General features: G+C 41.4%; 1 protein-coding gene across 1 annotated transcript in view; it reads left to right on the forward strand.

The window, feature by feature from the left end:
• Positions 1–645: 645 nt before the first annotated feature.
• Positions 646–15,121, forward strand: part of CNTN6 (contactin 6) — an 83,260-nt gene continuing 68,784 nt past the window's right edge. Inside the window, exons 1-2 of the mRNA XM_005426646.3 lie at positions 646–758; positions 5,863–6,038. Coding sequence (XP_005426703.2) covers positions 691–758; positions 5,863–6,038 — 244 coding nt within the window. The 5' untranslated portion in view covers positions 646–690. The remainder of the gene's footprint in view (positions 759–5,862; positions 6,039–15,121) is intronic.

Below are 15,121 nucleotides of genomic sequence, written 5' to 3' on the forward strand. Positions count from 1 at the left end.
AAATATTTCTGGTTTTCCTTGCATTCAATAATTTAATTTTAGGTATGATATAAAGGGTGATCATGTAATGCTACTCCTGTCTTAAAAGGATTGAAAAAGAGGAGGGAAAAAACCCCAAAATACCAATAAACAAGCAAACCAAAACTCTATCAATAACCCTAAACCCAGGCCAGTGTAAAAAAATTATACATAAAACATAAAAAATAATATCTCAAGGGATGGGAAGGGTTAGAGGAGAAGGGGGTGAGTGATTCCTTTAGACTGTGCTGTGAGCAAGGAACACCAAACCAGAACCACAATTCCACAATTCCATCCTTTCCTGCTGCCACTCCTGACGCGCAGCACCAGGAGGAGGTGGATGGGCACATTTGGGATCTTCCATGGGAAACATGCAAAGAAGCTTCGCTGTCACCTGCAAAATAAATCAGCAGCAGCTGAGCTCTGCGATTTTATTATCAATCAGCCTTGAAATATTTCCTCCTTAACAGTCCAGTGTCTGGAGGTGGATTCTCTGGTGGGTATAACAGCAGACCTTACCTTGCAGCTGAAAGCAAAGGACTCCAAAGGACAATTTTATGTGGAAGGACACGCTAAAGACATCTAATCTGAAATTATTGTTTTTCTTTCACAGGGGAAGAAACCCTTCATGGGCCTATTTTTATCCAAGAGCCATATGATATCACTTATTCCATGGGCTCAGCAAATCCAGAGATCCTCCTGAACTGCACAGCTAAAGGATATCCACTGCCATACTACAGGTGAAGTCAACCTTGGGGAAATACTGTCTCACTGTGACTCTTTGAATTGGGTTTTAGTCACTGCACCACCAGAAACAAACACCCCAAAATCTGTTGAGTGCTCAGAGAAAGAATATACAAAGTTTACAGTAAATTTTGAGGAATGAAGGAAAAATATTTTTGCTGCTTTGCTGTAAAGAAAATTAACACAGGAAAACAAAATAATTGAAAATCATCCCCAACGTATTTGAAAATACACGGAATTAATTCTGAATCCACAGAACAGCTGTGAAATAATGGGAGAATGGAAACACTGAGCATCTGTACTGGATAAAACTTTCCATACATTAATAAATGCTTGGAAAGCAGAAAAGCAACATCCTTCCCTTTTCTAATTCCAGCATTTCATGTTCATATTTATGGTGTTTGTTTAGAGAAACAGCTCCAATATCTATACAAGAGTCACTTAATATAACCTTGGTACAGAGAATTTTTTGTTTATTTGGTAACTGTGGATTCATCTCTTACAGTATAACTTGTTGCCCCAAGGATCTGGAAATCCAAGTTGGATAAGAGGAAAAGCTGAGAATATAGGGGGAAAAAAAGACATTGTGCTTTCTTCAGAAAATAATGGGGAAAGTAATGGTTGAGTTGAAGGAAAACTATATATAAAAAATAAATCATTCATGCAAGGCATTAAAGAAAATAATGTGCTATCAAATTCTTAGAGAATATTTATTGAAGAGATTTTAACTGCTCCTACCACAGCCTTCCCTGGAAAGGGCCAACACTGGGTATCACCTTGGCTTTTGGACTTCATGGCTTGATTTGTCCCCAGACATTGTGTTAGGAAAGAAACCCTTAATTTCTTTAATTTCCTTTATGAAAGGAACCCTTAATTTCCTTTTTACTTCTCCTCCCCTGAGTAGAAACTCTCATGTATTTCCCAGCCCATTTGTTCTCCCTGTTCTCAATGTGAACATCAACTGGTTCAGGCCATGAATTTCAAGTCTTTCCAGATCATCCACCCTTCTGTTTCATATTTAAGCAGCTCCCTAGAAAATTCCTGGACTCCTGTATCCCCCCAGGGGTTCCTCACACCCACAAAGAGCAGAGACAGCAGCTCCCACCAGGCAGGAGGGCTGGGAAATCTTCCCCATCCCATATTTGATATCCATATTTTACCTTTATTTTTTCTGCCCACCCATTAATTAAATCCTCTGGTTTTTTATCACCATTTCCTTTTTTTTTTTTTTTTTTTCCAAGCCTCAGTGGCTCCAGGGATATGAGATCAACATCTGGGGATGGATCCTGGAGCCCTGAGGTCAATTAAAAGTTATCAGACAATCACTGCTGCAATTACACCACGATTTGGAGGGAACAGGGAGCTTTTCACTTGTCTTTGATTTCACCACAGCTAATGCTGCCTTTGTCAGATAAGGATTGAGCCCATATATTTAAAGTTCCAACAATTTTAGATAAATCAAGCCCAGTATGAAATTTTAATCATCTCCTTTGCTGAGTGACGGCAAAGAACAGCAAGGACTGCTGGAGGTTTCTCTTTGATTCAGAAATACAGAACCACTCCAACAGGAAGAAAGTTAGATTCCACTTAATTTGCTATTTAGCAGTTTTTACATCAAGAAATATGCTGATAAATGCTTTTTCTTGAAATAAAAAATGCTTAGCATTTCCTAAAAGTTTGATTTTACTAGGTACTTTTTTAGTCCTGTAGACTTGTCAAAAATTGTGAGAATTTTTTGCAACTCCTCCTCAAAATATTGTGTGTCTGAGAAGCACAGTGCAAGAATTGTTAGAAATGTAGGTGGAAGGACTGAGTAATAAAAATGAGACACAGTTTTCCCTTTGGAAGTAACAGAGAACACAGATTACACTGCAAACAAAAATATGGATGGAAGCATCTCTGAAACTGTTAAGAAATCTATTTAAATGTTCTGATAAGTGTAATTTTATCACTTATGTCTTTTTTATAAAGTCAAAATTGTCAATATTATCAGGCACATTATTCCAGGTGTTTCCTGGTGTGATGTTGGTGGTAAATAAACACACATTTTTAAATTAGATTTATCATTTTTTGCACTTAAGCTTTTTGATTATAGTCAGCAGAGGGTTTATCACCAACTAACTCAATGAATTTTACATAATTTCGTTTTTACTTCTGGCCTATCTATGAACACCCTGCAGTGTGTCCGGCAGTATTTTGACATTTTTTGTTTGATTTTTCCATTCAATATCCAGAGCAATCCCCCAATCCTGTATTTTCATGCAATTTGGAAATTGAGGGTTTTCCCCTCCATAATCTTCTCAGGGAGGAGTCATTGGAACCAATAAATAAATCCAAGGCCAGCATAAGCAGCATTGGGTAGAAGAACATTTTAATATTTCAGCCCAACGCAGAATTCTGCACTAAAAGGAGATAAAGAGATTCAAATCCAATCCAAATCCAAGCAGCACGAGGATAACTGGAGCACACAAATGAAAGGGAAGGAACAGAGCACAAAGTCTACAAGGCTTGCAAATGACATCATTGCATCAAGCTGGAGAACCATTCCCAGTAATCCCAAAAATCCACCCTGGGCACAGAAATTGCAGCCCTGCTCTCGTGTCCTTTTCCCTGCAATGCTCTTCTTTGGGTCAGTGCAGATTCTGCCTCAAAACTGGGGTGGGATTAAAAACTCCTTCACCCTCTGCTGCCTTGTTCACAGGGAAGAATTTTTACACTTCCCATTTTCTTCCTCACTGGAAGTGCTGTACATGAAGGGGACGGTTTGCAAATCCTTTTCTCAATTACAGCAAAGCTTCAGGTGGCTTGGCAGGACATTTCCATTTGAATGCAAATAATCCAAGAAATATAGAACACAATGAAGTCATAAAAATATTGATATTTTTATTATAGCAGCATGTTGAAAAGAGAATTTATTAAAGCATGTGAGCATATACCCACTCACAGTCCTTGGGCTCCTAGGGAACTGATCAATTCAGCATCAGAATATAGGAAATTTTTTAAAGTTTAAAAAAACAATTGGTGAAAGAAAAACACTCCAGAATGTATTTCCCATAACTGAGGGAAAATATTTTCCAATGGTTGCATGAAAAAATCACAAAAATACATTGATGATCTCTGCCTTAAGGGGCTTATGCTAAAAATTCCCTAAAATAATTATCCAGATTTCTGTGTATTAATACACTGCAGAACACACAAAGTCATTAAATCATTGTCTACCACATGAATTCATTAATTCACTTCCTTCAGTGATGTAAACATATTAATTAGGGAAAAAGCCACACCAGGAGCTGAACCCCTGATCTATATGCAAAGTTTAATAATCATTGTACCATGGTGATTAGAATGATTATGGGGATACTGTGAAGAATTCATTTGCAGCAGCTAAGCCAACGTCTTCACATTTGTTTGGAAAAACAATTATAGATCTTAATTGGGAGCCATGCAATGATGACAGCAGTTATTTCAGTGATTGATTCTGAAATTAAAGAGAACTGGCAAATTAAATACCAGAATATCTTAGATTAGAAAATTGAAGGCTTTAGACAACTTGGAGCATATGTAAATCCTGAAATATGGCAAAATGCTAATGGCAATACCCTAAAATAACAGCAAAACCTGAACCAACTAAAGCAAATATCAAAAAGGAATTGAGAAGAGCTACAGAAACAACAAAATCAGCTGGAATTTGTAGGAAGAATTCCTGAGAGTTGCACCCAGGTTTTTCAGTGTGGATGCATCCACGGAAGGGGAGACAGCAACCCAAAGAAATGATTTCACATTATTAGAATTTGCTCACAGAATTCCATTGATTTCATATTTAATCAGTCATTATCTTTCGAAACAACAAGTGCTCACTTGGAGGTCAGGGCACTCCCTGTACCTGGAGCACAGAATTGCATTTCAGAGCCCAGTGTGGAAATCCTCCAGCTCAAAAACAGCTCCTGAGCAGTGTGGGGTGTGTGGAGAGAGGCCTGGGAGGGGATGACAAAAGCCTGTGCTGTGTATCCAGGTCAGATTTCCAGGGATAAATGTGAGTTTACTTCAATTTGTTCCCTGGATAAACTGCCCTGACTGTCAGGAGCTCTGCAAATAAACAGAAATTGGCCATTTTTATGCTGTGATCCTTGAAGTAATTAACAAGGAGATGATTGGCCTTGGTTTGGGCACTGCCAGGAGCCCAAAGTGAGCCACTGGCAATTTCTGTGTGAACCTTCCACCCGATGGAGGGCTTGGAATCACACCCAGAGACCAACACCAATGGCAAAGGCTGAGGAGGTGGCTCTGATATAAAGTCAGGAGAAGAGAATACCTGGTTGTATTGTTTTAGGATTGCTGACCACCTAAAAAGCGGCATTAACAACCCCAAAACTTGCAGGCCTCAGAGGCTGAGTCCTTTATCCTTCCTTTGGCCCCCACGTGAGCAAGGAAAATTCAACCCTAGCATGACTAATGGCAAAGCCACAAAAATTCCCTTCCTGAAACACGTAATATTTATTTTCTTTGGAAGAGAAATTGTATTTTGACATCTGTAAACAGCTGGGTAATGTTGCAGACACAATCCATTTTCTGCTTAGTGGACTAACGGGGACAAATGAAGATTTAAAATGGCAGCGTTCTCATCATTAAATGATCAGTCTCAGACTTGCTGCATAAAAACTTCCCTCTCAGCTCTTGTTCTGCCCTCTCAAGTGCAATCCTTCCTGATCTACATCTCCAAAGCATTTTTGTTGCCAAATTCACGATTAATCATTTGCAAGGACTGTAAAGCACTTTCATATTATAAAAAATAATGTAGTTGTAGAGACAAGGTATAAACCCCCCTCTGGACTGAATGGATAACTTTGTTTGAATAAGTTATAATTACTTTTTGTGGACATTTGGGTGAACACTGGTGACTGAAGTAAAGATTTTCCAAAGAATGCCATTATTGCTATCATTATGATTGATGTAAGAAGCAGTCGTGTGTGAAAAATGATCTAATTTTGTGATATTTAACTACATTTTTATCATTACAGATATGCTACAGCACACTATTTAAGATAAATATGAATAGGCTCTGTAAATTATAAGCATAATTTGATTTTTTTCCCCTCAAAGGTGGAAGCAAAATGGCACAGATATTGATCTTACCATGAGTTATCACTACAGGTTGGTTGGAGGCAGCTTGGCAATCAATAACCCACATAAAAATCAGGATATTGGAACATACCAGTGTTTGGCCACAAATTCATTTGGAACAATTCTGAGCAGGAAGGCAAAGCTTCAATTTGCATGTAAGTTGGGAAGATCATATTTATTAGAGCATTATTTTCCTATTAATTCTGCACATGGACTGTAATTTATTGGGTAATTAAAGGATCATCGGGGATTCTGTCCAAAAGGTTTGACTTCCTTCTGCACTGCTTATTCCTAAAAAAACCCAAAATGTTCCTAGTAAATATTAATAACAAAACCAGACATCTCATGGCTGCTGCCCTCGGGAGCCAGAATAAAAATCAGGAAATTGAAAGGTCAAGGAAGATGAGCACAATTATCTTCACTTAATAAAGGTGTTATCACTTTTTAGGACAATGGTTTTGTTGTTATCCCACAGGTAGCTTCAGCTGAGGGGGGAATTGTTGCAAAAAGTTGTGCTTTGAGTTTTCTGTAGCTAATGAGGTCTAATTGAGACACAAAAACATTGTTCCCCTAATTGGCACACTGTTTTTTTGGTTTTTTTTTTTTACATTACCAAAGAAACACTCCTTTTCCTTACACAATGTGTAAAAGTGTGAGCTGCTCTCTGAAATATTTCATATTTCAGCTCCCTCAGGTCGAGCACGTTGTCTGTCTTGAGATGATTTAAAGTTTATTTCATCTTTGCTCCCCGTTTCACTCCTTCACAACTTCACAACCTTTTTCACAAGGTTTGGACGCGGTGACCGAGTTCTGTGAATGCCCTGGGGAGGGGGGGGAACAACAGTGACAACCAAAAAACTCCAGATATTCCCTCCAGCCCTTGTTTTTTCCAGTCTAAAGCTCAGAGCAGTCTGTTGCTGGGAGAAAGCAATTGTTTGCAAAGCTCATTAATAAAACATGTGACTAAAGCCAACCTTGTGTCACTATTTCAGACACCAGCAAACGGATTAATTATTAATCTTGTTCCATTTCTCATAGCAAACCTTGTGTCACAGGGGTTACACAAAGGAGACATCAGAGGTCAGGCTGGTTCACAAAGCGTCTTTCAGCAGAGCTGATCAAAAGGTGTATCACTGGTACCTCATTTAATAATATTTTACCCTGAATTTCTCAAACAGCTTTGATTTCCAAGAGCTGGTCAAATATATAAAAAAAATTGATTCATTATTTTACCACTTTTTCTGCTGAAACATTTTTTCAAGCCAGACTTCCTGTGTGGGAAATTTTTTTTGAGATTTGGGGGTGAAAGTTGGTTAGTGACAGAACAAATTCCATTTTAAAAAGGAGCAAGAATAGACAGCCACCTCAAAATTGTCCATGGAGTCTGTAATCCCCAAGGAACCAAGGCAGGCCAGGCAGGGAGCTGGGAGAAGATCTAAGGAAAGGGAATATCCTTAAATGAAGGCACAAACAAGGTGTAAAAAAAAATAAAATTGAAAAAAAAAAAAAAAAGCAGGGGAGAGAAGGAAAACCAGGAATATCTGTGAAAGAAAGAAGGCTCTGGTGATTATTCAGCATTTTATGTCAAGCAGTTCCTTTATTTAAGCTTTACACCCCCACCCAAACACTTCCCAAAGTTCCTGCAGGGAGCAGATCCCAGAGCTGGGTCTGCTTTGCCCCCAGCCCTCAGCCTGCTCCAGTCCTCCAGCTCTAACAGCACCACAGAATCCTAAATTTATCCCATTATCAAGCACTGCACCACTTTTCCAGTAGTGGTGACAGATATTTACCTCCTTCCCCATGGAGAAGAGAGAGGACAGACAAATCAAAGGCTGTTATTTACACTGACAAGCACAAATTTACAGGAAAATGCTTCAATTTAGCAGCATCACTGCAGAACTGGGAGTTTTAAGTTGTCTTACAATAGGAAAAAAACCCACAGTACATGGAAAACGTCATAATGACCTGATGAGAATAGTGGAACAAATTACCTTGAAACTCTTATTTCACAGTCAACATTTCCTTGTTTCTTATTTTCATGTTGCCATCCAATTTAATTCTTTATTTCAACCAATACTTCAGGCTATATCTTAAAATCCAGGCAGGCAGGCACGTTGCTGTGATGACACTTTCATTCAACACCTCACAAAATGGGATTTTTCCCTGGACTGGAATGCCTGGCATATTATTGCAATCTCCCTGATAAAGAATTGAATCAAACCTATTATCCAAGTACCAGGGTTTATGTGTATTTGTCTCTTTACTACAAGGTAACTAACTCTGAGTTGGAGCTTGAATTAATGATGCCTCCAGAAACCTATTCAACACGTCAACTTAATATATAAAAAATACTTTTTTCCTCTGTTCAAGATAGGAAGTTCTCCGAGAAGCAAAATAAATGCGGGACAAGATTAGAAATATGTCTTCAGATTTGGCTGGAGTTTGGTGCTTATCCTCTATTAAAACCAGAGCTGTCAAAGGAAAGCTGCAGGAGGAATATTGTACAGAAGGCAGTGGCATAGATTATTAAAGCTACAAGCTGAACATGAGAGGCAGTGGCAGGGAGAGGGAGCACGCAAATGCGCGAGGATGGCAGGCCCTTGGCATCCCCGCTTCCTGCACGAGCCTTGTTTTGTCATAAATAAACTCCAAAGCTCCCTATAAATCCTGCACGTCCCCTGCTCCCCTGCCAGCAGTACATTTGGAGCAGCCCACGTGTGTTTTTGCAGTTGTTGGGGTGGAAATTTGTAAAGCTTTGGTGCCGGGCCTTGGCTCGTGCAGCCCGCGCCAAGCACAGGAGAACGGTCCTGGACCTGGTCCTTGTCCTTGTCCAGGCTGGGGTCATGTTCTGCCACACACAAGGCTTCTCCCCTGCCAGCTCAGTGGCGACACCCAGGACAAGGTCACCTGGAACTCTTCAGCTCAGTCTAAAATGAAGTAAAAAGGTTTGGGAAGTTCATCTCGGAGCTAGGCCCAACTCAGCTTGAAGAGCTGAGGACATGAGAGCTTTTCCTTCAGCTTTTCCACAGCTCAGAATTGTAGGGGGATAGAATATAAGAAAATAAAGATGGTGTAGAAAGCAATCGCACTCCTAAGGAGGTGCAGCTGGGCCTATTATCAAAGGTTAGGAACAGGCCTGATTTTACCAGGCCACAGCTGTACCCAATGAGAAGAAGATGCTATAAAAGAGTGGGGTGGTGTTGAGAAGGGATCTGGAGTTAGTTGGGTGCTTCGTGCAGGAGAAAGAGTCAGAGCTCTGAGGAGTTGCCTACGAGAAACACCCAGAAGGTGTGAAACTTTTGTGATAAGGAGACAACAGCATGGAACCCCTGCAATAAGATGACAACACAGAATCAGTAAAGGACACAGTTTTAAGCTGCACCAAGGGAAGTTTAGGATGGACATTGGGAAAAAATTCTTCACAGAACAAGTGGCTGGGCACTGGAATGGGCTGTCCAGGGAGGTGGTGGTGTCACTGTCCCTGGAGGGGTTTAAAAAAGGCTGGATGAGGCACTCAGTGCTATGGTGCAGCTCTTAAGGTGGTGTTAGGTCATAGGCTGGAGGTCTTTTCCATCTTTAATCATAGAATTAAAGGGTTGGCAAAGACCTTTGAGATCATCAAGTACAGCCTTTGCCCAATCTCCCCCACTCACAAACCACATCACAAAATTTCACGTGTACTCGTTTTTTGAACACTTCCAAGGATGGGGACTCTAGCACTTCCATGAGCAGTCAGTTCCAGAGCTTGGCCACTCTTTCAGTGGTGAAATTTTTCCTAAGGCATTTTTGTTGAAGGCATTTCATGCCTTTAAAAAAAAGACAAACAAAAAACGTGTTGGGGAAAACTGCTTCAGTATGACTTCAACCAGAACTTTCTCCCAAAGCACCCAGGGGATTTGCTTTAATTATTTCCTCAGTTTTAAGCAAAAATAACTGTGTGCAAACAACTGGTCTTGAGGGAAATCCCTGTAACAGGCTGCATGAAACAGCCTGTCCAGGCCTGTTACTTGTTCTTTTAGTTCTCAAACACATCGATAGCAGAGGCATTAAGGGATATGCAGCAGAATTAAGAAGTTCAATTAAACAAACCAGAATAAAAAAGGACTCCATAATGAAAAAGAATCAAATGCAAACCTAATTCATAATTATTCAGGGCATAAACCCAAAAAATTCAGTATTAATTGAAAGCATCTTGTAGCTTAGGGATCTTAAATTAGATTCTCAGTCAAATTATTCTACCCTTGATGATAAAAGTCATGATGATTGCAGATTTCTCAGATCTGAAATTCTGAGAAACAAGGACAGCAATCTGATTTCATGCCTAGAATTGGTCACTTTGCCCTGAACCTCATAGAAGGGCACACAGGAGCCATTAGACCCTGCATTTTAAGTTTCCCCACAATGCTACAGACCCAGGCAGGATTTCTCCTTGGAGTTTTTGGGCTCCAACCAAATTCTCCTTGTTTTCAAAGTGATGCTCAAGGGCTTTGCTTGGTGCTTACTCTCAGCTGCATTTTCCTGACACTGCCAGCCTCCCTGCTCTTGGCCAGCGATGATGTGCTCACTGCAGTGTGGCTGAGAGTGACAGTGCTGGAGCACTTGGAATGAAATCTGCAGCTCCCAAGAGCTTCCACGTGCTTTTTGTCAGAGACAGGAGACACAGTTTTGCTGAAATAACGAATTAGAGGAGATAATTCCTCCTGGACCGAGTTTTTGCCATTCCGAAACACAAAAAGAACAGCCCATCATTAGCATTTAACCATTTCAGGGAGGAATATATTAAACCAAATCAAACCCATTTAGTGTTTGCTGGATGGTGACAGGCTGAGCTTTAGCAGAGCCCTCTTGGAGGGGCTGTCTGGGAGATGCTCAGCCAGCATAAAAGCCCACTTTTCGTCTGATTACTTCATCGTGTTATTTACCTCTGAGTGCACACAAATTACAGAAACATCACAAAGCAATCCAGCAGCCTCAGGATGTCATAACCCTTTTCACTGGCAGTGTATGCTTTGAAACAGAAAATGGAAAAATCAATAGGCTTGGATCAGATAGGCTGAATTTGCAAAGTCTGGACATGCATGAATTTAAGGCTAAATGGCACCTACACTTCTGGCTGGGTTGTGTTGTGGTGCTGTGTGTGTCCAGAAATCCCTCTGTAACAATTGTATTTGATTAAAAGGTGTGCTAGCTGTTGTAACTACCACCTGGAGTAAAGCTCTCTGGGTCTTTAAGCTGATTGTTAATTCATCACAGCATACGAGGGCTGGAATACTGATCAGGCTCCCTGGCAGATGATTGCAGGAATGAACTCTGGCAGTGCCTTTCTTTTTCAAAAGGAGGCATAAACTGCTCAGTTCAGCACTCAACAGGCACTCAGGGATGACCAGCTGATAACTGAAGAGCAGGAAGAGCTCAGCTTGCCAGTGCCAGGAAAAGTTCATCATCAAAAATACATCCCCAAAAGTTTGACTTGGCTCTCTAAATTCCCTTTTCCCCCTTTAGGGACGTGTCAGGTAAAGCCATAGAATTGCCTCTACCTACAGGGAGTCATGGAATGGCCTGGTTGGAAGGGACATTAAATATCATCCAGTTACACCCTCTGCCACTTTTCACTACCCCAGATTGCTCAAAGCCCCAGCCTGGCCTTGGAGACTTCCAGAGATGGGGCAGCCACAGCACCTCTGGGTACCCTGTGCCAGGGCCTCAGCACCCTCACAGGGAGGAATTTCTTCCCAATATCTCACCTAACCCTGCCCTCTGTCAGTTTGGAAGCCATTCCCTCTTGTCTTGTCCTTCCAGGACCTTCCCAAAGCCTCTCTCCATCTTTCTTGTAGCTCCCTGCAGGCACTGGAAGGCCACCATGGGGTCACCCAGGCTGAACAACCCCAATTCTCTCAGTCTCTATCCCCATTCTAGCACCACTCTCTACCCTACACGTGCTGAGTAATGCACTGACCCCGCCTATTTTTAAAGGGTGGCTTTCTACAGAATCCTAGAATGGTTTGGGAGGGACCTGAGAGTTCATCTAATTCCAACCCCACCTCCTCTGATGCAGAGACACATCTCAACTGCAGACATGTGGAGAATCAGCCACAAAATTCTCCTTTGCACACTCTGCACAGCCCTCCTGGTGATCCTGGCAACACCTCCCAGTCTTCCCTTCAGCTAGGGAGCAACAAATGCAACCTGCAGTGGGAACATTTGCTGTGGATCGATCCTGTCTGGAGGATGGAAGTGTTGCTGTCATCTCTTCCATATGTCACTAAACAGGCTTACAGCTCAAAATTGCCTTTTGGACTTTTAAGCACAGGTAGAATCCAATAACCCTGCAGCAGCAGCAGCCACCCTCCCTGGTGTGGGGAGCTGAGGGCCAGGTTCTGAGCAGAATAAGTTACAGAAAACAAACCCTGTATTTTGTCAAAATTCTGCTTGGAGTGGAAAGAAAGAGAACTTTCATTTATCACTTCTGATTGTTATGGACACTCTGTGCCAATGCTCCAGCTCTCTCTGCAGCAGTTCCCATGGCAGGAGACCACACCAAGGTTTTTGCTTAATGGATGCTCTCCATGGAGCAGACCCAGCAGCCTCAGGCTTGTTTTCTTTTTTTGCCCCTTTACTTCACAGAGTTTCTTCAGAAAATCAGGGAAAACCTGGTGAGAACCGCTGTTGGAAGGAATATGACATTTCCAGGAGTAACAGCCCCAACTCTCCCAGCTCTCTTCACAGGAGAAGCACTCCAGCCCTCTGATCAACTTGGTGGCCTCCTCTGGGCTGGGTCCAACAGGGAGGGGTCTCCAAGGGGTCACTGTCCTGCTCTACCCACCCCAAAATGGGGCGCTGGGCATCCATCAAGGCCACTTTGAGCAGAACCCATGCAGAGAACACTCTGAAGTGATGCACTTTAATCACTCCAAGACCAAAACCACTGCAAGATGCTTAGCTCATCTCCCCTCTGAGCTTCCCAGTGTTTATTTCTTTGCAGAATTCTGTGCACATAGAGCCTTTCACCAGCTCCAGGAAGAGCAGGAATCACCACTCAGCAGTGATGAAGCAGGAAGCCTGGAAGGGTTTCACCTGCCTGCTGACAGGACAAGGCAGGGTGTTAATAGAACTTCTATTTTAAAACTCTGGTATCGCAAGAATGGGATTATGCAAATCTCCTGACATTCCTGAAGACGCAGAGAACAGCCTGGAATCTTAAAACCAGAAGATATCTCCATAAGGAAGGGTGTTTGCTTTCTCCATCATTCCCTCTTTTAGTCTCCTCTGCAATCTCAGAGGCCATGTGATGTCCATTGACGCCGTGTCCTGTTTATTTTAAGTTGTAACAGACCAGGCACATCAGAAATTCCACTTTTCTGCCCCTCCCTTGGTTTAAACATCTCTCTCAGAGTACTTAACCACTGTGTTCAAGGCTCTGCTCTATCAGCACTTGGTTAAAGCTGCTTTATTCCAGGTTAGTTCCTTAGACTTTTATTATAAAAGGAGGTTTTTTTATCTGTGAAACAGAGATCTACATTGCAGAGAGGTTGTAAGGAGCATTACAGGCAGTGAACCAGGCAGATAAAGTAGCAATAGGGAACATAGAAGTATTCGAAGATTATCTTTTAGTTCTATATTACTTACTCTTCTTTTGGTCCTTTAAAAGTGTTTATCCTAAATCAACCCATTGCCAGTTGTATTGGAAAAGCAATATATGTGATTGAGATATGGTGGGGAACAAAGCATCCACAGGTCCCAGAGCTGATAGATTCTGATTGATAAAATTTAATACTGGGGAAGGATAAAACCTGTCTATGTTTGCAGTCTAGATCTGCTATTTTATCCTTTCATTACAGACAAGATGATGTAGATTCCAATACATTATTGAGTGAAATATCCACGATGTTCACATCAGATTGTTCATTTTTTGGTGTGACGAAAGAAGTTACGGTGGAGGTTTGTGAGGGAAAAAAATACTGAATTATTTGGAATAAATGATTCGTTTTTTTTTCTTAAAAACTACTGAAATTGATTGATCAGTTATTTTTGCAGTGAAGATTGGTCCTGTGTAATAGGATAATCAGCAGATAAAATGTCTATTCTGTAGCTGATACTGGAGAAGGAGGAACAGTGTGTAGCATTTGGACTTTTCACGGAGTGAAGGAATGAGGTCACAGGCATTGCTTTTCTCAACAGCAAAACCACATCTGGCACAGAGAATGCACTGAGCTGTAAATATCCATTTCTAAACGCTACAGCAAGAACAAATAATGTAACCTACACCTGAAATCCCACTGACAGGATTCACATCCAAAAATCCCCTACATCAATCACTTGGGTAAATCTTGAAATTCCCATCGGAAGGAATTCTTTGAGGGTTTGCAGCTGGAATGAGGGAGGTAAAGAAGGGGCTGGGGGTAACTCAGGGTAGTTCTACAAGAAGTAATTCTGTGCTGGATCAAGATCTCCAAAGGGCTGGGCAGGAACCTGGGAAGGGCTGAAACAGGCATGGACGTTGTCAGCTGTCGCAGACATCTTTTATGAAAAATCCTTTCCTTAGGATTTTTCCTCCTGAGAAGCTGAGAGGCCTCAGGAACAAAATGTAAACATTGATTATCTGTTGCTATGGGATGCAACAGGTGCATCTGTGATTGGTCTCATGTGGATGTTTAGAATTAAAGACAAATCACAGCCTGGCTGGCTCAGACTCTCTGTCCGAGCCACAAACCTTTGTTATTCATTCCTTTCTATTCTTAGTTTAGCTAGCCTTCTGAGGAGAACCTTTTCTTCTATTCTTTTAGTATAGTTTTAATGTAATATATATCATAAAATAATAAATCAAACCTTCTGAAATATAGAGTCAGATCCTCATCTCTTCCTTCAGCATAAGACCCCTGTGAACACGGTCAGTCAGCAGTATGTGAGAGCTCTTTCTTCCTTGCCACTTTTCCTCTTTCTTGCCACTTTTCCTCTCTTCCTTAGCACGCTTCCTCTCTTCCTTGCCATTTTTTATTGCGTGTATTACAAACCTTGATTATTATTTTGTTGGTAGAAGCATTATAGAATGAATTATTTGCCTTAAGTGGGATTGTATCCATCAGAACCCAGGGCAGGGATGCCAGAGGTGCTTCCTGCAGGACCAGGATACAGCCACGTGTCCCCAACAACAGGTTGAGGGAAGGGAGAAGTTCCTGAACCATCTCCTCATAGTTAAAAAAATGTTGCTGTGGGAGAAGTGGGAAATATGAGGGAAAGA

This window comes from Geospiza fortis, unplaced genomic scaffold, assembly GCF_000277835.1.
Source record: "Geospiza fortis unplaced genomic scaffold, GeoFor_1.0 scaffold128, whole genome shotgun sequence".
Lineage (NCBI taxonomy): Eukaryota > Metazoa > Chordata > Aves > Passeriformes > Thraupidae > Geospiza > Geospiza fortis.